Below are 26882 nucleotides of genomic sequence, written 5' to 3'. Positions count from 1 at the left end.
TCCACCAGCCCGGGCCGCAACTAACCAAGGCCCATCTCGCGGCACGAAAGGGTCCGTTCCAGAGGCTGCCAACCTTCACCGGAAAGCCGGAGGACTGGCCGATTTTCTACAGCAGCTGGCGCAACAGTAACCTGGCCTGCAACTGGTCGAACTTGGAGAATTTGGGCAGACTGATTGACGCCATCCAAGGCCCTGCGCTCGAGATGGTAGGAGGCCAATTGCTGTATCCAGAGATGGTCCCGACAGTAATTGAAACGCTGAAGAACTTTTACGGAAGACCGGAACTCCTGCTTCAAGCGTTGCTGCTGAAGGCAAAAAGGGTCGAATCGCCTCGTATCGACCGTTTGCAAACGTTCATCCGGTTCGGCGTCGTGGTTAAACAGCTGAGCGACCACCTGATTGCAGCAGGGCTTCTTGATCACCTTGTCAACCCTATGCTCATTCAAGAACTCGTGGAAAAGCTCCCATCCGGTACGAAGCTCGAGTGGGTACGCTACAAGCGTCAACAACAAATGGTGACCCTAGCTACCTTCGCGGATTTCCTGACCGAAATCGTTGCAGACGCCAGTGAAGTGACGCTCTTCACCGAAACGCAGCACGAACAAGGTGGCCGGGACGGCAGAGATAAGCAGAAGCGGAAAGAAAAGCATCCGGAGGGCTACCTGCACACGCACGTTGGCGAAGTGGCGAAACAACAAGCGACAGGTGCGAAAACTTCTAACACCCATCGACAACCGACTGCTCAGGAGGATCGCAAACCATGCAGAATCTGCCAGCGCACAGATCATCGGGTTAGGTACTGCGACGAGTTTGGCAAGCTGTCGTGGGACCAGCGTATGAAGGAAGTCAGCAGGTGGAAGCTGTGCAACATTTGCCTGAATGAGCATGGCCAATCACGCTGTCGGTTCAAGACCCGGTGCAATATTGGAGCTTGTCAGGAACGCCATCACCCGCTGCTCCATCCGCCAGAGAACCAGCTCCGGATGGCCCCTGTGACGATGCCATGCAACGTCCACGATCTGCAGGCGAACCAACCGGTCATTTTTCGAATGGTTCCAGTGAAGCTGCTGAACGGGAAACGGTCCGTCGACGTGATAGCTTTTCTCGACGAAGGTGCATCGTATTCGCTCCTGGAAAGAGAAGTGGCCGAACAAATCCAGCTAGAAGGAAAATCCCAACCGATCATCGTCAAATGGACAGCCGGCATGACCCGGACAGAAAAAGGCTCGAAGTGTGTTACTGTTTCAATTGCGGGACTCAACTCAAACAAAAAGTTCTCTTTGAAAAATGTACACACGGTCGAGCAACTGAAGCTCCCGGAACAAACCCTGGAGTACTCCGCTATAGCTGCCAAATACCAGCATCTGAAGGATCTGCCGGTAGCCGATTACCGGAGTGGCACTCCAAAAATCTTGATCGGACTGAAGCATCTCCACGTCTACGCTCCGTTGGAGTCCCGTGTCGGCAAAGCTGGCGAGCCCATCGCCGTGCGCACGCATCTTGGCTGGACAGTGTACGGTCCCCAGGATGACCGAGATCAGACAATTGCATTCTCCGGCCACCACGACGTCCTGCACGCAGCTGACTTGGAACTTCACGAGCTGCTGAAGAACTACTTCATCCAAGAGGAATCCGGTGTCCAAGTGTCGTTGCTGCCGGAATCCGCAGATGATCGTCGCGCTCGTGAGATTTTGGAGGAATCGACTGTTCGAGTAGGTGACCGGTACGAGACTGGACTTTTGTGGAGAGCGGATCAACCCCAGCTTCCGGATAGCTACCCTATGGCAGTCAAGCGAATGAAAAGCCTGGAAAGGAAGCTAGCCAAGAACCAGCAGCTGCAAGAAAACGTAGCCAAGCAGATCGAGCAGTACGTCACAAAGGGGTATGCGCACAAGCTCACTGCGCAGGACGTGGAAGACGCTGTACCGGGCAAGGTGTGGTATCTCCCCTTGAACGTGGTGCTAAACCCGAAGAAGCCAAACAAAATCCGTTTAGTCTGGGACGCGGCGGCAGCTGTCCAAGGAACGTCGCTGAATTCGGCCCTTTAAAGGGACCGGACCTCCTCACGAACCTGCCCGTGGTGCTGTACCATTTTCGAGAGCGGCCGATCGCCTTTGGGGGCGACATTGCTGAGATGTACCATCAAATCCAGATCAAGCGGAGCGACAAGCAGTCCCAGCGTTTCCTGTATCGCGACGACCCCTCTGGCCCCCCGCAAATCTATGTGATGGACAGGGCAACATTCGGTTCAACCTCATCCCCATGCTCCGCGCAGTATGTAAAAAACAAAAATGCGCGGGAGTATGCCGACACGTTCCCGGATGCAGTAGAAGCGATTGTCGACAAACACTATGTCGACGACTATTTGGATAGTACCGATACAGTCGACCAAGCCGTTAAACGGGCGCGCGAAGTTAGGATGATCCACGCGGGGGCCGGGTTTCACATCCGGAGCTGGGTTTCAAACTCCGCGGCTTTCCTGGAACAGTTGGGTGAACCAAGGACGGAACAACTCGTCAACTTCACCTCAAACAAAACTACCGACACTGAACGAGTCCTAGGCGTCGCTTGGGACCCCAATGAAGACGTGTTCGTGTTTTCAAGCAAAATGCGCGCGGATCTGGAACCGCTAGTCGCTGGGGAGCAGCTCCCGACGAAGCGACAGGTGGCCAGCTGCGTCGCAAGTTTCTTCGACCCCCATGGATACTTGGCCCCGTTCACCATTCACGGGAAACTCCTTCTCCAAGACTTGTGGCGCTCGGGCTCCGGCTGGGAAAAGCAACTTGACGGCGAACACACACCCAAGTGGAACCGGTGGATAGCAGTAATCCCTTCAATCGACGACTTCAAAATCCCTCGCTGTTATTTTCCATCAGCGGGGCCGGAAGATCGTGACGGGTTGCAACTGCACATTTTCACTGACGCGAGCGAGGTCGCCTACGGGTGCGTGGCCTACCTGAGAGCAGTCATTAAAAGTGAACCAAGGTGTGCGCTCGTCGGCGCGAAGACGAAGGTGGCGCCACTGAATAACCAATCCATACCAAGGCTGGAACTAGACGGAGCGGAACTCGGTTCGAGACTTTCGGTGGCTATCAAGGCGGGCCACTCACTACCGATCACAAAAACCGTTTTTTGGACCGATTCTAAGACGGTGTTGGCATGGATAAGGTCGGACCATAGGAGGTACAAGCAATTTGTGGCGCATCGCATCGGGAAGATCTTAAGTCGGACGTGCGTCTTGGAGTGGCGATTCATTCCCGGCTACATGAACATCGCGGACATACTGACCAAGTGGAAGACCAGCCAGCCGTTGGACCCCAAGGGTGAGTTCGTCTGCGGCCCAGATCTGATGTTTCGCCCAGAAACGTACTGGCCTCAGGAAGAACCGGTAGAAATCAACCCAACTGAAGAGCTCCGAGCCGTCCACCTGTTCCACGAGATTACGCTGATCGAGCCTGTTGTTGACACAACTCGTTTCTCGTCCTGGAATGTTTTGATTCGAACAATAGCGTGCTGCCAACGTTTTGTTTCGAATTGCCGCAAAAAACAGCTGGGCCAGCCGATCGCAACGCTGCCGTCAACACCGAGTTTGCTGAAAAAAGTAAACAAAACGATCGCGGCAGCGGTGACGCCACTCGAGAGGGAAGAATTCTGGCAAGCAGAAAACTTCCTGTGGAGAGCAGCACAACACGAGGCCTTCCCCGACGAGGTCAAGACGCTGCTCAAGAACCGGGATCTGCCGCCCGAAAGGTGGCATCGTTTGGAACGTTGCAGTCCTCTGTTCAAGCTTTCTCCGATGTTGGACGAATACGGCGTAATCCGGATGGAGGGAAGGTCCGCCCACGCCGAGTTCCTGCCGTTCGAGCTGAGGTTCCCCATCATTCTCCCAAAGAACCACGATATCACCAAGAAGCTGCTAATGTTCTACCACCGGAAGTACGGTCACGCGAACCGCGAAACGGTGGTCAACGAGATCCGTCAGCGATTCTACATTCAGAACGTGCGTACGGCCGCCCTGCAAGTTACCGAACAGTGCACCTGGTGCGAGGTCTACAAAAGCGAACCGAAGGTCCCGAGGATGGCACCGCTACCCGATCAGCGACTTGTGCCGAATAGACGACCGTTCAGTTTTGTCGGAATCGATTATTTCGGCCCAATCAACGTCAGCGTCGGACGGCGAACTGAAAAGCGGTGGGTGGCTCTTCTGACGTGCCTCACTACCAGGGCTGTCCACATGGAGGTGGCCCACAGCCTGACTAGCCAGTCTTGCATCATGGCCATCCGTCGTTTCATGTGCCGCCGTGGGGTTCCGCTGGAGTTTTTCGGACAACGGGACTAATTTTCAAGCGGTTAGCAAAGAATTGGGCCTGCAGGGACGACAGATTGACATCGACTGCGCGGAGGCGTTCACGGATGCCAGGACGCAGTGGCACTTCAACCCGCCCTCGGCTCCCACATGGGTGGGAGTTGGGAGCGCCTTGTGCGGTCGGCCAAAGCGGCGATGAAGGCACTCGATGACGGTCGGCGCTTGACGGACGAAGTTCTGCTGACCGTTCTGGCGGAATCGGAGGAAATGATTAATTGTCGCCCGTTGACGTACTTGCCCCAAGCGTCCGCCGATGCCGAGGCCCTAACTCCGAACCATTTCCTTCGGGGATTTCCTTCGGAGGAACGCAAGCTGGAATCCGTTCCTGTCGATCCTGCACAAGCGCTGAGGGACCAGTACAAGAGATCGCAGCAGCTGGGTGATTTGCTGTGGCAGCGCTGGGTGAAAGAGTACATTCCAACGATCAACAAGCGAACCAAGTGGTATGGGGAATGCCAACCGATCGCCGTCGGGGACTTGGTGTTTATCACGGACGCGAGTAACCGACGCAGCTGGACACGGGGAATCATCGAGCAGCTGATACATGGACGAGATGGAAGAATACGCCAGGCGATGGTAAGGACCAACAAGAGCGTATTGCGTCGTCCGGTGAGTAAGCTTGCGGTGCTGGAGCTTGGCGGTAAATCTGACCGAGGAACCGAGTCTGGACCAGAGTTACGGGTGGGAGGTTTGTTAGCACCGCAGTCCGGATTTTGCGCACCGGACTGTAGCAGCGACCCTGCCAGAAACTGCTGAGCTGCGTTTGGCGAGTTCCTGCGGTCGCGATGAACGGGCTGATAGGTAGTAAGAAGAAAATCTAGATAGAGTTGAGAGGAGAAGTTCTGCACTAAACGTGCCTACTTGGATTACTTTCTATTTAATTGATTATACATAATTTCTGGCTAGTTGGAATTTACATTATTTTCTTTATTATTTCACTTGTAAGTACGGATGAGGTTGAATTATAATTAAAATCTAACAATTATGCGTAATTTAGGCCAGGAATCGTCTACAACAGACACAGTTTGTTCGGATTGCGAAAGCAAATTGGAAAACCATTAAATGTAAGTTTATTACAACTAATCGATGAATTTAAAGCTAATAAATAAAAATTTGCAGTTTTGAGCTGATCCTACTAAAAGGCTGCTTCAAGAACCGGTTTATTTGGCAACGTCCGAACAGTATGCTATAATGTGCATCTTAGTTGTGAAACAGCTTACTTTTCCTGTAATCCTCGAATCGGCCTACTATTTTTCCTCCAAAACTAATGGAAAAAAATAGTTTTAGATATAATCCTAGCAACATTTTTAATCTTATAGGTTTTATTAGGGTTCTGAAAAACCTCATACAACCTTATTAGGCATTTATGGCATGCACAAAACCTAAACTGCCCTCGTGGACAATTTCCATTCAAGACATTTTTTTAGTATGGAGTGTGGACTATCGTTGACCCCACTCCCTCCCCCAGGGATCCACTTGGTTTATGGATGATCCCTAGGTCATTTTATCACTAGAAATGACTCAAAAAGTAACTACATATTTTCAAAACATAAAAAAAAACTTTGTATGGAACTCGTTGCAAAACTCGTCATATTTATCAAACTCGACCGAGTCTCGTTGGATAAATGTAGGCATCGTGCTAAATGTTCCTAATTCACCGTGTTGCATGAAAACTACTATTTTATATTTGATCGAATAGAACTCAAATGCTTGAAAAACTTTTGATTGGATTGGTTGTTTAAACAAAAACTAGGAGACTAAAAATTTGTTACGTCTTTTTTGTCAAAAAAGAAAATTCAATCACTCTGTTTTTTGTTTTTCGCATCTGGAACCAAAACCAAATGTTTATTAAGTTTTTTGAGATGCATTAAGCCACATGATTTTCAGTAAATTAAATTATCTTTAACTGTTCAGAGTAAGAGCCCATTTTTTAGAGTTTTGCTTGAATTGTTCTAGAGGCCGCTTTGATTTGTATTACTCTATCAGCGTTTATTTGTTTATACATGAGATGAAATCATGCCTTATATGAGCCTTCTACGACAAACAGAAGTTTGGGTGAAACGGATATTGTATCAGCATAATCCAAAGGGCTTTTGTTAATTAGATTTGGTTAACCGCGGTGGATTTTCTTGAAATAATTCGAACTGTCAAAAATCCACCAAAGCATCTACCGGTGGATACTTTTCTACCACAGATTTTTGTGCGATCAATCGAAAATCGATCTTGATAATACACCCTACTGTGCTACATACATTTTTGCAATTTTTTCCATACACCTTTTTGTGCGACCTATAAACATATAAAACACAATAGCTTATAAAATCTTAAAAAAAACTTTGGATTTTGATTTTGGAATGTATGCTATAATGTGCATCTTAGTTGTGAAACAGCTTACTTTTCCTGTAATCCTCGAATCGGCCTACTATTTTTCCTCCAAAACTAATGGAAAAAAATAGTTTTAGATATAATCCTAGCAACATTTTTAATCTTATAGGTTTTATTAGGGTTCTGAAAAACCTCATACAACCTTATTAGGCATTTATGGCATGCACAAAACCTAAACTGCCCTCGTGGACAATTTCCATTCAAGACATTTTTTTAGTATGGAGTGTGGACTATCGTTGACCCCACTCCCCTCCCCCAGGGATCCACTTGGTTTATGGATGATCCCTAGGTCATTTTATCACTAGAAATGACTCAAAAAGTAACTACATATTTTCAAAACATAAAAAAAAAAACTTTGTATGGAACTCGTTGCAAAACTCGTCATATTTATCAAACTCGACCGAGTCTCGTTGGATAAATGTAGGCATCGTGCTAAATGTTCCTAATTCACCGTGTTGCATGAAAACTACTATTTTATATTTGATCGAATAGAACTCAAATGCTTGAAAAACTTTTGATTGGATTGGTTGTTTAAACAAAAACTAGGAGACTAAAAAATTTGTTACGTCTTTTTTTGTCAAAAAAAGAAAATTCAATCACTCTGTTTTTTTGTTTTTCGCATCTGGAACCAAAACCAAATGTTTATTAAGTTTTTTGAGATGCATTAAGCCACATGATTTTCAGTAAATTAAATTATCTTTAACTGTTCAGAGTAAGAGCCCATTTTTTAGAGTTTTGCTTGAATTGTTCTAGAGGCCGCTTTGATTTGTATTACTCTATCAGCGTTTATTTGTTTATACATGAGATGAAATCATGCCTTATATGAGCCTTCTACGACAAACAGAAGTTTGGGTGAAACGGATATTGTATCAGCATAATCCAAAGGGCTTTTGTTAATTAGATTTGGTTAACCGCGGTGGATTTTCTTGAAATAATTCGAACTGTCAAAAATCCACCAAAGCATCTACCGGTGGATACTTTTCTACCACAGATTTTTGTGCGATCAATGTGGTAGATGCTTTGGTGGATTTTTGACAATTCGAATTATTTCGAGAATATCCACCGCAATTAACCAAATCAAATTAACAAAAGCCCTCAAGTCTGATGCAGATTATATTTCCCATAATTGCGCTGCCGGCCCGATTGAATATTTGGTTTCAAGAAAAAAAAACAAAAAAAAAATATTCTTAGAGCACAACCTAATTTCTCCCACATAATCTTACCACCGTAATCTCCGTCGTCGTACAGCGCCGGAATGTGCGGTATCGGCCAGATGGGTTCTTCCGAGTAGACCATCATATTGAAGGCAGCGTGTGTGTGTGTTCGCCCTTTCCGGAAGTGTTCCTCCGTCACACACTATCCACCTCGGCAGACGAGAGAAAAAACGTAAGCCGTACGCTAATTTTGGCGAGTTCACGACACACAGTTTTACGAGTTTTACCACAAGATGAATCACTACCACACACCACAAGACGTCTCTCAAAACTAGTCTGTGTGTGTGAATGTATGTATGTATGTTTATTGTGAGGCAATGTGCGCTGCCCCTACTTTAAAGGTTTGCCTTCTTTGTTTATTGCTTTTCCGTTCGCTTCCTGATCTTTTCTCCTCGATTGCTCTTTCTCTCTGGACTCTTTTTTTTCCTACTCTGTTTTATTTAACTTTTGTTTTGATAATGCGCTGCTGTGCTACCACACGATGCTCCCGCGGAGAAGAGTTGGCCCCCGAAGATTCACCACCACCGCGAGAGGGCCAATCTCGAGTTCTCAAATTTCACCGCCACCGTCGTCGTCGTCGTCGTTTCGAGTTCGAAGGGGGGTTCGGGTCAGTCAGCCACTGCTGAGTTGTTGTGTTTTTTTTTGTTTTGTTTAATAGCTCAACAAAAGTAGTTGAAGCGCTGCTGCCGTTGACCATCAGCAACCGTTTGCCGTTGTTGTCTTCTTTTTCTTCGTGGAGGCACACTAGTGTTGGTTACCTCATCCCTCGAGCCCTCGTCTGGCTTCTTCGTCTGACTCAACTCGTCTTCGTCTTCACCACCTTCTTCGTTTGGCCTCTCCACCTTCTCCTTCAATGGTTCATTCAGAAGATTAACGCTTTCCGGGTAAATCATCACACGAGGAGAGGAGCACCGCAAACGGCTCTCTCTGTCTCATCCCCTCTCTCCGGTTGCACACAGCTTCCGCGGACACACCACTCACTCACTTGGCTGGAGAGGTTCTCTGGAAAATCGCATTTTTTTTATACTTTTAATGTTGTATTTTTTTCATTTGGATAAAACTTTTTCGATACGTGTGACCAACGAAGGCTGTTAATTAAAATATTTCTTACTGTGTCTTTTAAATAATAGTAAGCAAATTTATTTTCATTATATTTTTTAAACAATACAATTTTTCACAATCGGAACAATTATTTAATTAAAATGGGTTACTCGTGGTAGCTTTTCCACAATTTTAAACTTTAGCTTTATTTCCTCTTTTTAATTCTGTCAAATAAACCAAGAAGGAAAATAAACTGTAATCATAAAATTACAGTTCTCTAACTATCGATCAAATTTCATAAATCTAAAAATCTGATTTAAAAAATAAATTTAAATTGAAAAAGTTCTTCGTAACATGCTTTTTCACAAAATGAATGGATTGATGTTACCAGCCAAAAAACATTATTTATAATTTGTACCAGCCTAAATAAAAAAATAAATCATAAAGTATTTATAATAGCCTAAACCCTCTACTGCCAAATTTTGTTTTTTTCGAACAATTTAATTTTTCCCGTGTTTAGAAGCTTATTTAGAGCAACAATTTGTTTTATGTTTTTTCTTGCTTCATTTTTAATATTTTAATTTGCATTAATGTTGTTAACTTTATGTTTGTCTTTGGTAGTATTTGGTCTATTCTATCTTTTTTGCTTGTTTTTCGCATTTTCTATACAAAATGGCATTTTTATCATTTAAATTATAAAAGTAATGTGTAGAGGCATCGTCTGGGATACTACAAAAATCACCGCATACTTCTTTTTATTTAAAATAAAGGAAATGTTAGTAAAAAAACTTAGCCTAAGTTGACCTCATTTTTTGTCATTTTTTAAAACATTGACAAAGTTACATAAAACAAGTAAAACTTCCACCCCTGAAATTTTCTTAAATTTAAAGAGTTCAATGTTTTTTAAAGATCTAAAATTGGTTAAAAATTGATGTTTGGGTTATTCTTAAATGAAGCCCGCCTAGAGGCGGGGTAAAAAAACTTGGTTTTTTTTGTCATTATTGCATTATTTTTTTAGATAGCAATTCCAAGACAAATTTATTATTTTGACTGTTTTAAATGTGGCAATGCGTTTATGCGATAATGGACGAAATAATAATTATTGATTAATCAGCCCATCGCAAAATTGATGTCAAATAACTCGGGAGCAAACAAAAAATATTAACTGAGTTGAAAAAAATGATTTGGCAGAAAACTCTTATTTAAGTATTTTTAAATAAAAAGACATATTTTGGACAAAAACATAAAAAAAATACCTAGCCTCAGTTAAAGAGTGTCCCTATTTCCTATGATCCTATGACAAATTATTAAAAATATCAAGTTTTAATTTGAAATTGGATCTTCTTTTTGAAATTTCATGAAACTATTGGTTGCTTTCTTTGAACGAAAATATGAAAAAATCATAAATGTAAGCTTTGTTCATAATCTGAAAGTGTTTTTTATATCCGGAATATAACATTTTCTTTTAAGTTTTTTGCTTAAAATTGAAATTTTTCATTTTAATTCAATTCAATTTAGTGTTATTCAGTAAATAATAAATTCACCATTTGATTTGCAATAAAACCTAATAGAGATTTTAAGTTTTTTTTTAGCTATGTGTTTATAAGTTTCTCTTTCGACAGAATTGATTATTCTAAATGCTTATCAAAAGTAGGAATTCGTTTTCAGAATTGTAGAGATACTTGCAGAACCACACAGTAAAACATTTCTGTGTAAAATCGCATGCAAAAGCATGCACATTACCTTTGAGACCAAAAGCATGTCATATTTTATGTGGAATTTGCTAGATAAACACCGATGAAGACGGGGAGATAACTGAGACGTTTTTTCATACATTATAACATGCTTTAGCTCACAAAGATGATGTGCACGCTTTTGCATGCGATTGTCGGATTTTTTGTTGTGCAAATTATTTATGCAAAGCGAACAATTTGACGAAAAGTTTTATCTTAATAAAAAAATACAAAGTAAACGGCGAAAATCCAGAGAATCGCTCTCTTTCTATCTTCAAACTCACTGTCGCACTCTGTCCCTTTGTCGCAACTCTTCTGCACTCTTCTTTGCCTTGGCTCCAGCAGCGCGGCTTAGTCACTTCGAACGACTTTGGCAGCGAGAGGTTCGCTGTCGGTTCGCTGGCGTTCAAGTCTCTTCGGCTTCTCGTTGGCCGAAATCGATAATCCCCTGTTCCGAACCCGACGGCCCAACTGTGCGAACACTACTGGAAGCTGGAAGCTTCTCTCCCTCGGGGAGGCTTCCTTTATGGTAATTTCTTGTTCTCTTCCTCTTGCGGGAACCTTTTTAAGCGAAGTTGGACACGTTCTTAACGCAATCACACACATACACAAACATATACCAGCAATATATTCGTACAAAGAGCTAAATTGAAAAATAAAATAATTGCTTGCATGAGAAGTGTATTTATGCCCTGTTCCCTTAACTCCTTCTCTCTCTGTCTCTCTGTCTCGCTGTGTTTGTTTGCTTCATCGGTGTATCTGTCTGTCTGGGGTTTGGGTTTGGTTCTTCCGTCGGACGCAAGTTTCTGGCTTCGAGCGATGAGCGTTTTGTGAGTGTGGCGTTTTACGGTTTAATTGATCACTTCACTACTCGGGGGCGCAGTGTGTGAACGGACTACGAAAGGATCAAAAAGGGTTTTATTTTTTTGTTCCCCTCTTCCCCCTTGTTATGAGTAGTTGGGTGTGAATATGAGCGATGGAGAAGTTTGATTGATCCGAGTATGTAATACTAAAACAAGGTTTGCCAGTTTTGTGAGAATCAAGTTTATTTAGAGTGGCCACTTAAATACCAGTTTTGAAATTCCGTCTTGAAACTACTAACTTTTCCTATCATTCTCCAACGATGAAACAGCCTACTTTTCATTACCAAAGACTACAGAATCGAATGGAAACACATTTCAAAACAAATGCTTTCAGTTCTACTGTTCAACACTGAAATGGATACTGAAAAGTTGAATTTTTCAGCACTTGTTTTGAAAAGTAAAACATTTCAACATTGTTTTGATTTAAACGGTGGATTAACTAAATACATCGATATTTGACTTACAATTTCGCCTAAAGGATGTTCTTTGGAATTGCAAAAAAAAATAATTTGCATCTCCGCTGTGAAACTGTCAACTTTTCCTGCACTTCTAGAAAACGAAACGGCATACTTTTCCCTACCAAAAATAACAGAATGGAAAATTTATACCTTTCAATACCAGTGCTGAAAAGTTGAACTCTTCAACACTAGTATCAAAAAGTAACATTTTTCCTAATTTTCTTTTGAACAATAAATTCACTAAACATATGAATGTTAGACATGAAATTCCATTCAAGAAGCGTTTTTAGAAATTGCAAAAAAATGGGTAATCAACTCCTTGCAAAACTTGAATTTTTCAGCACTCGTCGTATTTATCCAACTCGGTAAACCTCGTCAGATAAATGTACGACTCGTAGATACTATACTACGTAGTTTATGCAACAAGTTGCAAAAAGAAGATTTTTTCAGCACGAGTCGTACATTTATCCAACGAGTTTCACCGAGTTGGATAAATACGACGAGTGCTGAAAAATTCAAATTTTGCAACGAGTTCCATACAACATTTTTTGCAATACCGAAAAACACCCTTTGAGTGGAATTATAAGTCGAATGTTCATGTATTTTGTCAATTAACCGTTTAAATCAGAATAATGTTAAAAAGTATAACTTTTCGAAACAAGTGCTGAAAAGTTCAACTTTTCAGCATCCATTTCAGTGCTGAAAAGTAGGACTTTTCAGTATTTATTTTGAAAAGTGTTATTATTCGATACTGTTATTTTTGGTTCAGAAAAGAAGGCTTTTTCATCGTTCAAGAATGGCAATTGCCTTTCTTACAAAAAAAGGTTTAAGGTTTGCTTTTGGAAAAAAGCTTTTCTCGGAAATCTTAAAAAATTCGTGCACGACGGCGAACTGTCCCAGAAAAAATCCTATAACTAATTTAATGGTTTTGATGCGCTCTTTCGATTGAATTTTGGCCCGAAGCCCGGAACTCAAAGCCTGATTTTTGGGAGCTCTTTTTCTGCAATACTTGAGCGCTGTCTATATCCGCTCTTAAAAATTTGTGTCTTCCATCATTGGAAAACCGCTCATAAAACCCACAATTTTTATATTATAGATTTTTAGCCGTGGGGTCGGAGACGAACATTTTTTTTTCGATTCGTAATTTTCGACCAGTAAATGTGGTCAAAGACATTTTTAGAGGTATTTTTTGGACTATTTTACAGATAACAATATTAAATTAAAAGAATTCAGTTTCAAACAAAAAGCCATTCGAAAACATGCGCCATAAACTGCTTGGGCCCAAAATTTAAAGCTTTTCCAAAAATTATTTCCAGAGATTTAGCCATATTAGTGTTTTACGTCTTATTTTTACCCTACTTTTTCCTACTAAATTGTTGGTTTGTTACAAAAACATATACTGAACATAAAATTCGAAGTCCCGGCTCGTGCTCGCTCGAAAGATCGGCAAGTCGTTAAGTCGAAGCATAAACGCCAGCACATTTACGTTTGCGCGATTTACGCTGCGCGTGAAAGTGTTCTTTCTGGCTTCTCATAATAGATCGACAAAGTGCAATATCGATACATATTTTTTTAAGTTAATCATTAGGGTGGGTACGGATTTTGACAAGTTCTCAGATCAAGTTCTGGTGTGGTTCCCCTTGTAGGGCATACCCAAAGGGACTCTCACGCCAAATTTCAGCTAATTTGGTTGAAAAGTGGCTTGTCTCAAGCGGGTTCAAGTTTACATGGAAATTACCATGGGAAATTTTGAACTTTCGTTCATTCGCTCCTACAGGCCTGGGGAAAACATGTAGAAACTTCTAGGATGGTCAGAAATGAGCGGAATCGTCTGGAGAACAACTTTCCCTAAGAGACCAGGTCGATTCCTTCAGACCCCATCGAGCTCAACGGCAATACATCCGGGGTTTTCGGAACCAACGGTTTTCCCCAGAAAAGCATCAAATTTTCCTTAGCATGCTATGAATGCTTGATGAACACCGCGGCGCCACATGTCAAACAGTTACCATGTGATTGTAAAATTTGCACCATAACAGTTTTTTTTTGCTTATTTGGAGGTTCAGAATACAGCTGAATAGTATCCTGGTCACCATAAATGATTATTCTAAGGTTCAAAAAGTCATAAAAAGTATTTTTTTATAGGCCATGCTAGTCCACGTGGTAGCTGTTTGACATGTGGCGTCGCGGTGTTCATCAAGCATTCATAGCATGCTAAGGAAAATTTGATGCTTTTCTGGGGAAAACCGTTGGTTCCGAAAACCCCGGATGTATTGCCGTTGAGCTCGATGGGGGTTAAACGAATCGACCTGGTCTCTTAGGGAAAGTTGTTCTCCAGACAATTCCGCTCATTTCTGGCCATGCTAGAAGTTTCTACATGTTTTCCCCACGCCTGTAGGAGCGAATGAACAAAAATTCAAAATTTCCCATAGTAATTTCCATGTAAACTTCTGGAGTTTTTTTTTTGAAAAGGACCAATAAACCAAATTTTCAGTTTTTGCTTTTTGGGTGTTTTTTAATACCCCTGACTCAAGGCGGTTCTTAAAACACCCAAAAAGCAAAAACTGGAAATTTGGTTTATTGGACCTTTTCAAAAAAAAACTCCAGACTTGAACCCGCTTGAGACAAGCCAGTTTTCAACCAAATGAGCTGAAATTTGGTGTGAGAGTCTCTATGGATATGCCCTACAAGGGGAACCACACCAGAACTTGATCTGAGAACTTTTCAAAATCCGTACCCACCATATTAATCATAGACTAATATTAAAGACTTAGTACCCTTTATTTTTTCTAATAATGTTAAACCAATATGTTTTTCTTAATTAATACCACATTATGGGTACCTCTGAAATTTAAAAAATAAACCGGCATTCGAGGTTTAGCCTAAAAAGATTCGAAGATTTAGGTAAAATTTTCACTGGGTGGTATCAAAATTAATTGCACCAATATATTTGTCGGAGTTTCATCATTTTGTAAGAAAGGCTCTATTTCACCTCTGGTGATGTTAAATCGGGTTTTTTTCACTTTATAGAACATTAAATAATATGCACTTCAATAGTAGTTTATGCAACAAGTTGCAAAAAGAGGATTTTTTCAGCACGAGTCGTACATTTATACAACGAGGTTCACCGAGTTGGATAAATACGAAGAGTGCTGAAAAAATCAAGTTTTGCAACGAGTTCCATACAACATTTTTTGCAATTCCAAAAAACACATACTGAGTGAAATTTTATGTCAAATTTTCATGTATTTTGTCAATAAATCGTTTAAATCAAAAAAATGTTGAAAAGTGTTACTTTTCGAAACAAGTGCTGAAAAGTTCAACTTTTCAGCACCTATTTGAGTGCTGAAAAGTAGAACTTTTCAGCATTTATTTTGAAAAGTGTTGCTATTCGATTCTGTTATTTTTGGTACAGAAAAGTAGGCTATTTCGTCGTCCAAGAATGACAGGAAAAGTAAGTCGTTTCACGACGGAATTGCAAAAATGTATTTTGCATATCAAAAACTTGTTGTGAAATGACATTATCAACCTAGGAATAAAATGTCTAAATAAATAAAAATTACAATAAAATAGAAACTCAACAACAAATTTATTAAAGTATACAGTGACATCCCGTATTTAGCAACACGACTTTTGAATGAGATTAACTTATTTTTTCTTCTAAATAGTTGATCGTAAACCAATCTAAAACTTCGCACAATATTGAACAATTAAAAAATTGACGTTGGTTTTTGGCAAGCAGAAATGTTTTAAAAATTTATGTTTCCAAAAACGGAATGGCACTGTATTAACAAAACATAAAATGCAAGATTTATTTAAAAAATGCCAAATATTAACATAATGAGAGGACAAAAACAAAATAGTAACAGAACTCATAATGTTGATCTCAATTAAATTTAATTTAAAAAGAAAGTCTGGAACATTTTTGTTATTTAATTCTTTTAAGACAAATCTCGGCCATTTTTGTAATACAAGTTTGCCAGTCGATTATTTTATGTTCATCCGTAAACAAATATCAAGTTTATTGAAATGAATTTATGTAACAATTCAGCCTACTAAAATTAAACGGGTTGTTATAATTGCCTAGTCGAATCTATACGTGCCGGAATCAAAATTATATTTGATTGGTCTATTATCGTAGGAAACTGCTGAGAAAGTATACAAAAACTACAAATTATTAAACTCGGACATCAGATAAAATCCGAATCAAACAAAAACAACTAAATTTCGTTTTTCTGTAAACCTGACAGCAAAAAACACTTTGAAGAACGCGCCGTGTGTTTCTGTTCCCAATTCGTCTATTTTTTGGGATTCGTTGACCCATGCTCCAAAGGAGTAGTCCAATAGTAGCACACCATCATGATCATCGCCATCATCATCCTCACGGAACGAAATTCTCCGAAATCCAAATAATTGCTGCCCGTTGCGCCCACGGGGTGAAAAATAAAATCACTACACAGAGCTCTCGTTTTTTTGTTGTTGTTGTTGTTGTTATCTTCCTCTCACATCATCTTATGCTCGGGCATCATCATCTCTCACATTATCGATTGGCGCTTCGACCGCAGACCGGGGCGCTTCGGTTATATTGGTTTGGGAAGCATGTTTTATAATGGGTGTATATTATACGTACATTTGGGGCGAGATTTTTTTTTATTCGTTTTATTTCACCTTCTCTATAAGGTCGAACGGGGTCTGACCTGGTCGGGGAAAGACCGGGAAGCCCACCAGAGCGGATTGATTTTAATCCCTTTCTTCCTTTCGGAATTAAAACTTGCTTGCTGCTCAGCAGGAAGGAAAAAATCCTAATAAATCAATTTATTGATCTTTGTGAAAATCGTGTTTTGGAGAAATAAGTTGAATCATGTATAAAATTTGAAATTATATCAAAATCTTTTAAAATCCAAATTGATTATTTTAAAGTCAAATTCGAATAAATTAAAAGAAATTGAATTTGATTGAATTTGAAACAATTATGTTATTGTGGTTCCTGCCCATATCTTCATAATTTTTCTGCTATAGAACTCTGAAACATGACATTAAATAATTCTGAAAGTTTTTTTTTTAGTTTGATGAAACAAGTTAGGGTAGAGTAGTCATCAATCTGACACAGGGAACAATGATAAAATGTAATAATAATCTTACAAGAAGTAGTTTCAATCAATCAGGCTCATATTTTGGGGATACACGTCTGCCATAATAGTGGCATTGGTTATAGACGCTCCCTTGAAAATTTCTTCTGATTTTTTCGACGTTCCATAGGGAATGAGTTGCGCTACAATTTCCATTCATTAGATTTAAGCAAACTTTGGAATATACCCAGAATCCAGGGCTGTGTTATTGTTCCCCACTCCTTTCAGCCCATGGGTATGAGACATTTTGATTTTTCTTCGTTAAACTTTTCAAAATCTGTGCAAATCTTTCAAACCATTAAATGAAAGTGATTTTTGGCATATTAATTGACTTTTAACTTCATTTAACCAAAAATATAAAATTATTTAGTATAAATATATGGATTTTACAAAATTTGAATACTTTTAAGCATAACTTTTGTTAATTAAAGTTTCATGTTGGTAAAATTGCTTTCAAATGTTTAAGGCAAGTCACCTACAATGGAACAATACAAAAACATGACGTTTTACTGGAAAATTATTGATTTTCGTAGAGTGTCTCATTGGCTGTAGATGGTCGATCTCATACTTTTGGTTTTTAACTTTCAACAATTTTTGTATTTTTTTTATCAGCATGTTTTAATGAGCTTTTTGTTGCATTTACTTTGTTTTACCTCTACATTTGTTTTTCTAAATTTAAGTTATGTTTTGTATACTTGTAGCTCTATTCAAAATATCTGAATAAGAGAGAATTAAGCCAGGTAAAAAGTGAGGAAGGCTTCAACCACTTAGGTGGATTAAGCTAGTTTTTTTTAAATAAAATCATTTAAAATAATTAGTAAAAAATATTTAAATCAACTTTGACCAAAGTCGAAAGAATGGAAAATACAGCTAACGGTTTCATTATTTGAATGAAAAAAGTGTTTTGAAATGCATTTCCCACCAGTCTTGTTTTTTTGCCATTATTTATGTTCAAAATACTTACAACAATAATAATAAAAATTTAAAAATCCATAAAAGCTACCTTGACTCACCCCATTTGACAACAAAGACAAATGTTTAAAAAATCAATGAAAATATAATAAGTAAAAAGCGCGCATCGACTAACTGCAAACTTATTTGCCTTGTGTAAAAATATCCAACATGGCATTCAACATCAAATTATTCGCTCTACGACATTGCCTCGGCGATCTCGATTGTGAGATTCCTACTCGAAACTAGGTGTCCTCTTTTTACACCTATGCTTCCATCCACCCCGGGATTCAAACTGACGACCTTTGGATTGTTAGGCCAACTGCCTACCAGCGACTCCACCGAGGCAGGACCCAGGGAGACGACTCCTACACCTGGATTGATCTAACGACCTAACCCTCTAGGTTAGACCGGGGCCAACACTTACTTCCCTGTCCGACGGAAGGCGTGGTCAGACAAATCTCGTCTCGCAAAATGCCAACCAACTAAATAATGACTTCAAATGGTAAAACCAATGAAACTCAAGCTTAATTATGTTTTGTGGCAGGTACAACAGAGGTTCACAGTTATGGAACGGATTAATTTCAATGTTTTGCTGCGCTTGGTTAAAATAATCTTAAAACTCAATATTTTTGAACAATAACAACTTTTACTAGTGAATTATCAGGAGAATATTTGGCAAATATAATATAATATATTATTTGCTAAGTATCTAACAATTGAACAAATTATCACAAGAGTTTGTGAGTTTTCCGTAAATGTGGAAAAACCAATTTAAATATATGCTAAGAGCTCTATTCCTCTGAACTCTTGCCTTTTAAATCTGATTTGAGTCGTTTTAATGGAATTAGATAAAATATTTTCCACTTTTGAAAGACTATGATCAAATTCGCTTTAAAAACTTTTTTCTGCTTGGAAGACAATGTTAAATTTCTCCGACAGAATTTTAAAATTAAATTCGAAATGCTTCCATAAATTTACATTTGAAAATCCAATTTTGGCTCAATGTGCAACGACAACAACCTCGGCCCGAGTGTCGTCAACATCAAGTTTCAGCCGGCGCGCGATGATCGGCAATCGACGACTCGTCGCGAGAATGTCCTACGACAACGACGACGACGAAAGGGGTCCGATTGATCGGAACAGGTTGCTCGCCCTGTGTGTCGTGCTTATAAACGCACACACACACACACACTCATGCGCACCGTCACACGACATTGGCGATGACGAGAGAAGAAAACAGAAGAAAAAACGCGACATCGCGGCTGTGGCGCGCGATGAACTGATGAAAATTTAGCCAATATAATGAAAGGCTGAATTTATTATCATGCGCGGCTTCGTTTCTCCGCCAACCACCGGACGAATCGTCGTGTGGTGCATGCCAGGGTTTCGGGGGCTCGTTCGATCTTGATGTGGTGGTTTGGGACGACGATGGCATTTTTTTCGGGGTAATTTTCAAACTCCTTCCAATCCTGCGGCGGTCCAGGCCGCTGCCGGTGCGTGTTTCTGTGAGCAGAGTGTGATTTCGAAAAATATTACAGGGGATGATGGATTGAGGGGGGTGCAGTAAGTTCTTCAAGTTTTTTTTTAATTTGACAAAAATGGATTGAACAAAATTAATTTGACTACACTTGTTCATATAACATTTCAATTGTAATTGTAGAGAATAATTGAAATTATTTTAAATAGTGCAAATTTTCTCATGATTTTTTTTTTAATTTACTACTTTTGACTAACGCTTCAGTCAAGCAACCATGCGCACCCCCATATTTTTATTATCCCCAAAGATAAAAGTGGGTGCGCATGGTAGCTTAATGTAATTCCTTAGCAATTATACTCAGTTATATTTATTGGCAGGGAATCCACAAATCGACGTCGTCGTGCTATCTTGTCACACCCGCCATTTCGACGTTCCGAGAAAAACGCGTTTTAATGTTTGACCTTGAATAAACAAAAACGAGAGCACGCAATGTAAACAATAACAAACACGTTTTGTTTGGCTCACCATTCTGTGCATTGTCCCAAAGTTTGGTAGAATTTGGTTGCTGGAGTCCCGAGTTATAATTTCGAATGTTTAGGGTAGTCTAGCTTCTACGTGCGACAAACGCATCCTGACTTTCCTGGCCTGAAATCCCTTTGGTCTTTTGTCGCACTTACATCAATTTTCATGGAGTGACAAGATAGCACGACAAGATTGAAACTACTTTCATATATAAAGTGACAAAAATGCACGGAGTTTTTTTGGTTTTTGTTGAATATCTCAGGATTGAAATCGAATTTTGGGGATCTGTGACGGTCAAAAGGTGAGGCATTGTGAGCTGCACAATATGGCGTTCTTAGCTCAATTTGACCCAAAATGCACGTACGACAAGTTAGCACGATGGCGACGAAATAATCTATTTTGTCGATTGAAGCTTGTTCAGGGAGCCACGTTTAGCATGACTTAATGATATGTTTACTGTTATTAAATTCGAAAATATCGAGTTACGTAATTGATATTTAAAAAATAAATCATCATTTAAATATTTTTTCTGCGCTAATGTTTAAAACAGAAAAACCAACATAAAGTCCTTTCAATGGACAAATTCAGTTCTCACCAGCCATTTATTCTCCTGACTTCTTCAATAGATCAATCAAACCATCCACTTTAACGAACCCCAGGTCTTTTGTGGTCTCTATTGCAAGTTTCTTCTCGAACCTAGGAGTCCGAAGGCTTTCCTTAAAAAAAAAAACAAAATAATCTTCGGCGAGTGTTCGTCAACTTGGAAAAGAGAAGGAGTGATAGAAAGAGAATGCTCTTGCTGGCAAGCACGAGCTAAAAGAAGAGAACTCATAGGCTATAGCGACGGGTGATAGTTTGGTGCATCAATCATTGAATGATAGTTTTTTTCTATTACTCATGTAACGTCATGATTCAAATTCCTGGACGATTCGACACCTCATCTTGTTTTATCAATTTTTTGGATTAAGTTCGCATTATGAATGTCAAAACTGCGTTATTTGATGAATTCTAACATCAACTTTCATTTAAAATAAAATAAAATTATAAGTTTACCAAAAATGTGAAACATTTCACTGAAATATTTCATAGGCGTCCGAAACACCGAGAAGGCAAAGCAGAAATTTATGGTTCTGATTTTCGTAGATTTTAGCAAATTGTTATATAAAATATCGATTGTTTTGATGTTATCAGCTTATTTGAGACTTGAAGAATGCCATTCACTAACATTTCAGTCCAAATTCGTGCGATTCATAAGCAAAATCGAGTGTCCGGAATTCGAAGCAAAAGTGTCCGGATTTCGAATCAACTTTTATCAGTGTCCGGGATTTGAAGCACAACTGTTACAAGTCATTTTAATTTTGAAATTCTGATGAAAAATTGTTAGCAAAGACATATTTTGCCTGCATTCTCTTAAAACTGGCTGTTTATACTACATCCTGATTTGATTTTTGCCAGCTATAACAAAAATGATATGCTAATAAATGTGTCCGGAGTTCGAATCATGACGTTCACATCTTAATTGTGACATACACAGCAAGGGTAAAAGAAAGCTATTAAAACAGGGTAATTCTCTACCAACTCACACGAAATCGGAAAAAGTTGCCCCGACCCCTCTTCGATTTGCGTGAAACTTTGTCGTAAAGGGTAACTTTTGTCCCTGATCACGAATCCGAGGTCCGTTTTTTGATATCTCGTGACGGAGGGGCGGTACGACCCCTTCCATTTTTGAACATGCGAAAAAAGAGGTGTTTTTCAATAATTTGCAGTCTGAAACGGTGATGAGATAGAAATTTGGTGTCAAAGGGACTTTTATGTAAAATTAGACGCCCGATTTGATGGCGTATTCAGAATTCCGAATTAACGTATTTTACATCGAAAAAATCACTAAAAAAGTTTTAAAAAGTTTTAAAAAATTTCCCATTTTCCGTTACTTGACTGTAAAAAAATTTGGAACATGATATTTTATGGGAAATTTGATGTACTTTTCGAATCTATATTGACCCAGAAGGGTCATTTTTTCATTTAGAACAAAATTTTCATTTTAAAATTTCGTGTTTTTTCTAACTTTGCAGGATTATTTTTTAGAGTGTAACAATGTTGTACAAACTTGTAGGGCAGACAATTAAAAAAATTTTAATATATAGACATAAGGGGTTTGCTTATAAACATCATGAGTTATCGCGATTTTACGAAAAAAAGTTTTGGGCGTCTTTTTTCGTACCGCCCCTCCGTCACGAGATATCAAAAAACGGATCTCGAATTCGTGATCATAGACAAAAGTTTCTCCTTATGACAAAGTTTCACGCAAATTGAAGAGGGGTTGGGGCAACATTATGGCGGAGAATGACCCAACATTATTTTTTATTTGAAAATGTTATCTACTCAAAAACTCTTATTTCTTCGCTGCATCAACTCGGATCGAATTTTACACGAGAATTTTAGTTTTTTGAGGGTAAAGGTAGATTGATTCGAAATTTGTATGTAGTCTTCATCCATACCTACAACTTTGCCGGAAACGAAAAATCTATTTTAAAAAATCTTTTAAAAGATACAGCTACTAGAAAATTGTAAGGACAAACTTATTATGCAGAATGGCTATTTTGGACAAACGGAAGGCACCCAAACAGTTTCAGGAGATTTAAAAATTACAAAAAAATGGTTGATAAATGTCTATGAAAAAAATCTCTGTAATCAAGCGTTTCCATTCAATATCTCTCCCTAAATTACATCCATGGAGGCGCTAGGCTTCTTAGAGCTTGAGCTATTACGCTGACCTACAAAAATTGACAACAATGACTGCGCAGGCTCAACTCGAGGGGAAGCATGAACTTTAGGGTCCCCAATAAACCTTGAATTAAAAAAAAATCAGGCAGTGCCGAATCGTTTTCCCCCAAAGTTTGTGTGGAGAATTAGGGTGGTACTATGTGCGCAAAATACCCAAAAATTACATTTTATAGTGCATGAATCGCTCAAAACAAAAGCCAACGAACCCATCGCTCCCCTACAGCATCGCGCAACGGAACGCGTAAGCGGTATGCGCGAACAGAACAACGATGGACCAACGCGTTTATAGCGGAGTACTTAAAATGACAAGATTTTAATCGAACCTGATAGGAACGTCGTCGTCGTCGTCGTCGCCTAAAATTTGACCGCGCTGGTCCTCTGTCACAACGCCTATCCTGAAGAATCCGGTCCTCACCGGGCCATCGTGAACTTTTTGCGAAACTCGGCCCCACGGCGAACCATAAAGATTTTTCCTCGCGTCGGATTTGATATGGAAATCGGACACGGCGGCGCACTGGATTTGATTTAGTGAGGCTTTTTATTAGAGCACCATCGCTGTTTGCTGCTGCACGGCATAGGATTTCACCGTTTTTTTGTTTTTGGTGGAAGTTGAAAAACTAGCTGAAATCAGCATTTCGAGCAAGGCGATGATTGCTGCTTGGAGTCGCCAGGTCGTCGCTGTCGTGCCAACATGTCGTACGTGCATTTTGGGCCAAATTTTGTTGAGAACGCCATTTTGTGCAGCTCACAATGCCTCACCTTTTGACCTTCAAAGATCCTAAAAATTCGATTTCAATCCTGAGATATTCTATAAAACCAAAAACACTCTGTGCATTATTGTCACTCCTCATATGAAAGAAGTTTCAATCTTGTCGTGCTATCTTGACACAGCCTGAAAATTGATAAAAATGCGACAATTGGCCAAAGGGATTTCAGGTCAGAACGCGTTTGACACAGGATCGGGCTCAACTACCGTAAACATTTTCAGTTATAACTCGGGACTCCAGCAACCAAATTCAACCAAACATCAGGACGATGCACAGAATGATCAAACACACAAAACGTGTTTGCAATGTAAAGTGCTCTGGTTTTTGTTTATTCAAGATCAAACATTAAAACGCGTTTTTCTCAGAACGTCAAAAAGCGACGTACGACAAGTTTGCACGACGGCGTCGAGGTGATTCGGGCGACATCAATGCTAAAGCGACGAACCTGATTTAGCAAGAGAATAAAGTAATTTCAGTCAGCGGATGCAGCTACTTATTTTTATGCAGAAAAAAATCTTAAGACGTGATTATGAATGTCTTAGAGCTTACTGTGGTGACTGCGAAATGGCAAGGTTACAAGCAGCTTGTGTCCAACTAATGGTATTAGCATGCGAGGACTTTGTTTGAAGTGAATGCCAACAGTGTGTGTGATTCACACTGCATGCAGTTATCTTTAGTTTTCGAGAGGAAAGTTTGACCAAAGGATGATGCATTTCTCCGAGTGATTAGATCGAGAGTTTGCGAGTGATCGAGGTTTCCTTTTAGTGGCGCAACCCCGGAGTAGACTGATGAAAGTAAGCACAGTTGAGATTAGATTTTACGGCGCAAACACGACGACCGCGTTCAGCTTTCTGGTGCTGGGGGTTTGAGCTCTACCTGGACAGCACCCCTCGTATTTATTGACACAACATGTAAGGCTATAAATCTTGAATTTACTGCAGAAAAAGAAATTTTCTCCCACCGATTGGTTTTACACAGAGAAGAAGACAAAAATAGACCATGCCAGATGAGAAATGAGCGATTGTGGGGCGCGCGTAGGATTTGGAACTCATGGGGAACCTTGCAGCGAGTAGAGTTGTCCGGTGCGGCCATGGCTAATTGAATTATATCCATCAGCAGGGTATTTGCATAAATTATGGGAAAAGGATGGCTCAAAAAGACTGCATTTGCAGTCTGAAAAAAGCAACTACAGAAATTTAAAAGGTACATGCGAAAAGTGTACACCTCTCGAACAAAAACTAGATCATTTTACTCGCAATAGTATGGATTTGTAAGTAAGTGTAAAGAAGAAAACATCCTCATAAAAATAAGATTTTTCTTCTTCAACATTGCTGTTCTAGTTTGTGTTATTTCAGGTGCTTCTGCACTATTTTGCAAATATGAGCTAGCAAAGTCTCCCTCATACCTCTCTCAGTCTCCATGCAGCGGCACTCATGAGAGACACGACTGTTAAAGAGCATCGCTTCATCACCAGCATCAGCAGCAGCCAGATTTACAGCATGTACAGCATAAGTAATGGGACTTTGCTCGACACGAGTATGGGTTCGTCGCTGTCTCCAGTTTAGAGTATCTTGGAGCTCTTTTTTGCAAATGCAAAATATCTCATAAGACAGAGTGAGTGCCAACAGCCAGATGTGCGAGAATTAAAAGTTGAAACTCTTGTGGGCAATTTATGTTCATTGATTTGCCTATTGCTTGCTTTACTATGTCAATTAAAGACGTTTTCTGAGTTAAATAGATGAAAAGAAGCTAATATAAATAAGTTAAATGCCAGAGCAAGAGAGGCTCTTGAATTCAACAATATTCTTCATAAAAAGAATAGAATATTTCGCTAAAATTCAAAATTTAAAGTCATGTGGGAGACTTTCATGAATCATCAAATTTACAAAAAACTTTCCCTTCAAAGCTACTTCCTTGTCAATAGACAATTAGATATTCCGTATCAAATTTTGTCACAAATGGGATTCCTCATATTTAACTAAAACATTAATTCAAAAATGTGCAATGACTTGGAGAATATAACTCTTTGAATGACATTTGAACTTGCATTCAATTAAGAGAATCAAGAGAATAAAGAGAGAGCACACAAGCATGAGAAGTTAGTTGCGTTCTATCTCTCAGCAATCGTTAGGTCTTTGTGGTTCTGTGTTGTTTTCTGATATCCGTTTGCAGAAGTTTGATCCAAGTATAGATGGACTGTTGCATCATTTCAGTTGACATCTGTTTGAATGCAAGTTGGTACAAGTAAAAGCAAAATTGTAACGGGAGAGTAAAGCTGGAACCGAAGGGAACGTCAAAGAAAGAGGAAACCTCAAAACGATAAAAGCAGTATTCTACCATACTGCTGCTAATTAATTTAACTTTTTTGTTGTTGTTGCCCTTTCCTCGTGCAGTTGTTTATTATTGCTTCTTCCTTTGTCTTCACCTTTCCTCCTATTCTTTGATACATAAAACACAAACACACACACACATTCACACCCAGGATGAACTACTTTCGATTGTCTCCCCGGAACTAGTCGCTGCTAGTTTTCGTGAACTCGCTCGCTCGAGGGGCCTCCTCCTCTACTGAGGGCCGAAATCGAAAACGATGCAACCAATTATTTTACTTTCTAGGTTCGCGAAAAAAAAAACAAGATGCTGTATCTTCAAAACGAGAAACTTATACATGCAAAGTCGCAATCTCGCTGAACTCGCGAAAGAGACGGACGGACCAGCGAAATCGTGAGAGCCAGAGCGAGAGAGTGGGACGCAAAAAGAACTTGTTCTTTGCCACTCGGCAGAAAAGAGCTGAGAGTGTGGAGAGGAGCAGAGAGCGCGCGGGGGAAAGAAAAAAGAAAGTCTATCGCCGTTTCTTGCCGTTTTGTTCGCGTTTTTTTGCTGCGATTCCTCCGCGAATGTGCAATACACGCACACACACACACAACTCACACAAATGCGCACGCACGAGCTCACGAATGTTCGAGACCGTGTCACATACGAAGTTCACACGCGTAGAAATCGGTTCAACCCTTTCCCGAGGCCATTCGTAAAAGTCGCACTTTTCAATTCATCTTCGTTTCACTAATTTCTGTTCGGTTCGGGCACAAAAGCTGAACAACGGCACCACACAAAAAGACGGCAAAAGGGAGACACAAATGGGAAAATAAAAAAAAAGACACACACGGAATGGCCTTACACGTCAATACGCCAGCG

General features: G+C 40.1%; 1 protein-coding gene across 3 annotated transcripts in view; it reads right to left on the bottom strand.

The window, feature by feature from the left end:
* Nucleotides 1-26882, bottom strand: part of LOC6043219 (protein limb expression 1 homolog) — a 35775-nt gene extending 8893 nt beyond the window's left edge. Inside the window, exons 1-3 of one of the 3 annotated variants that reach the window (XM_038254350.1) lie at nt 26619-26879; nt 11024-11382; nt 7975-8967 (exon numbers count right to left, since the gene is read on the bottom strand). In XM_038254350.1, coding sequence (XP_038110278.1) covers nt 7975-8050 — 76 coding nt within the window. In that variant the 5' untranslated portion in view covers nt 8051-8967; nt 11024-11382; nt 26619-26879. Of the gene's footprint in view, nt 1-7974; nt 8968-11023; nt 11383-26618 lie in introns of all 3 variants that reach the window. The other 2 variants (XM_038254351.1, XM_001857663.2) reach the window with 2 other exon arrangements.

Source organism: Culex quinquefasciatus, chromosome 2 (genome assembly GCF_015732765.1).
Source record: "Culex quinquefasciatus strain JHB chromosome 2, VPISU_Cqui_1.0_pri_paternal, whole genome shotgun sequence".
In the NCBI taxonomy this organism is placed as follows: Eukaryota; Metazoa; Arthropoda; class Insecta; order Diptera; family Culicidae; genus Culex; species Culex quinquefasciatus.
This window is presented reverse-complemented; position numbering and strand designations above follow the sequence as displayed.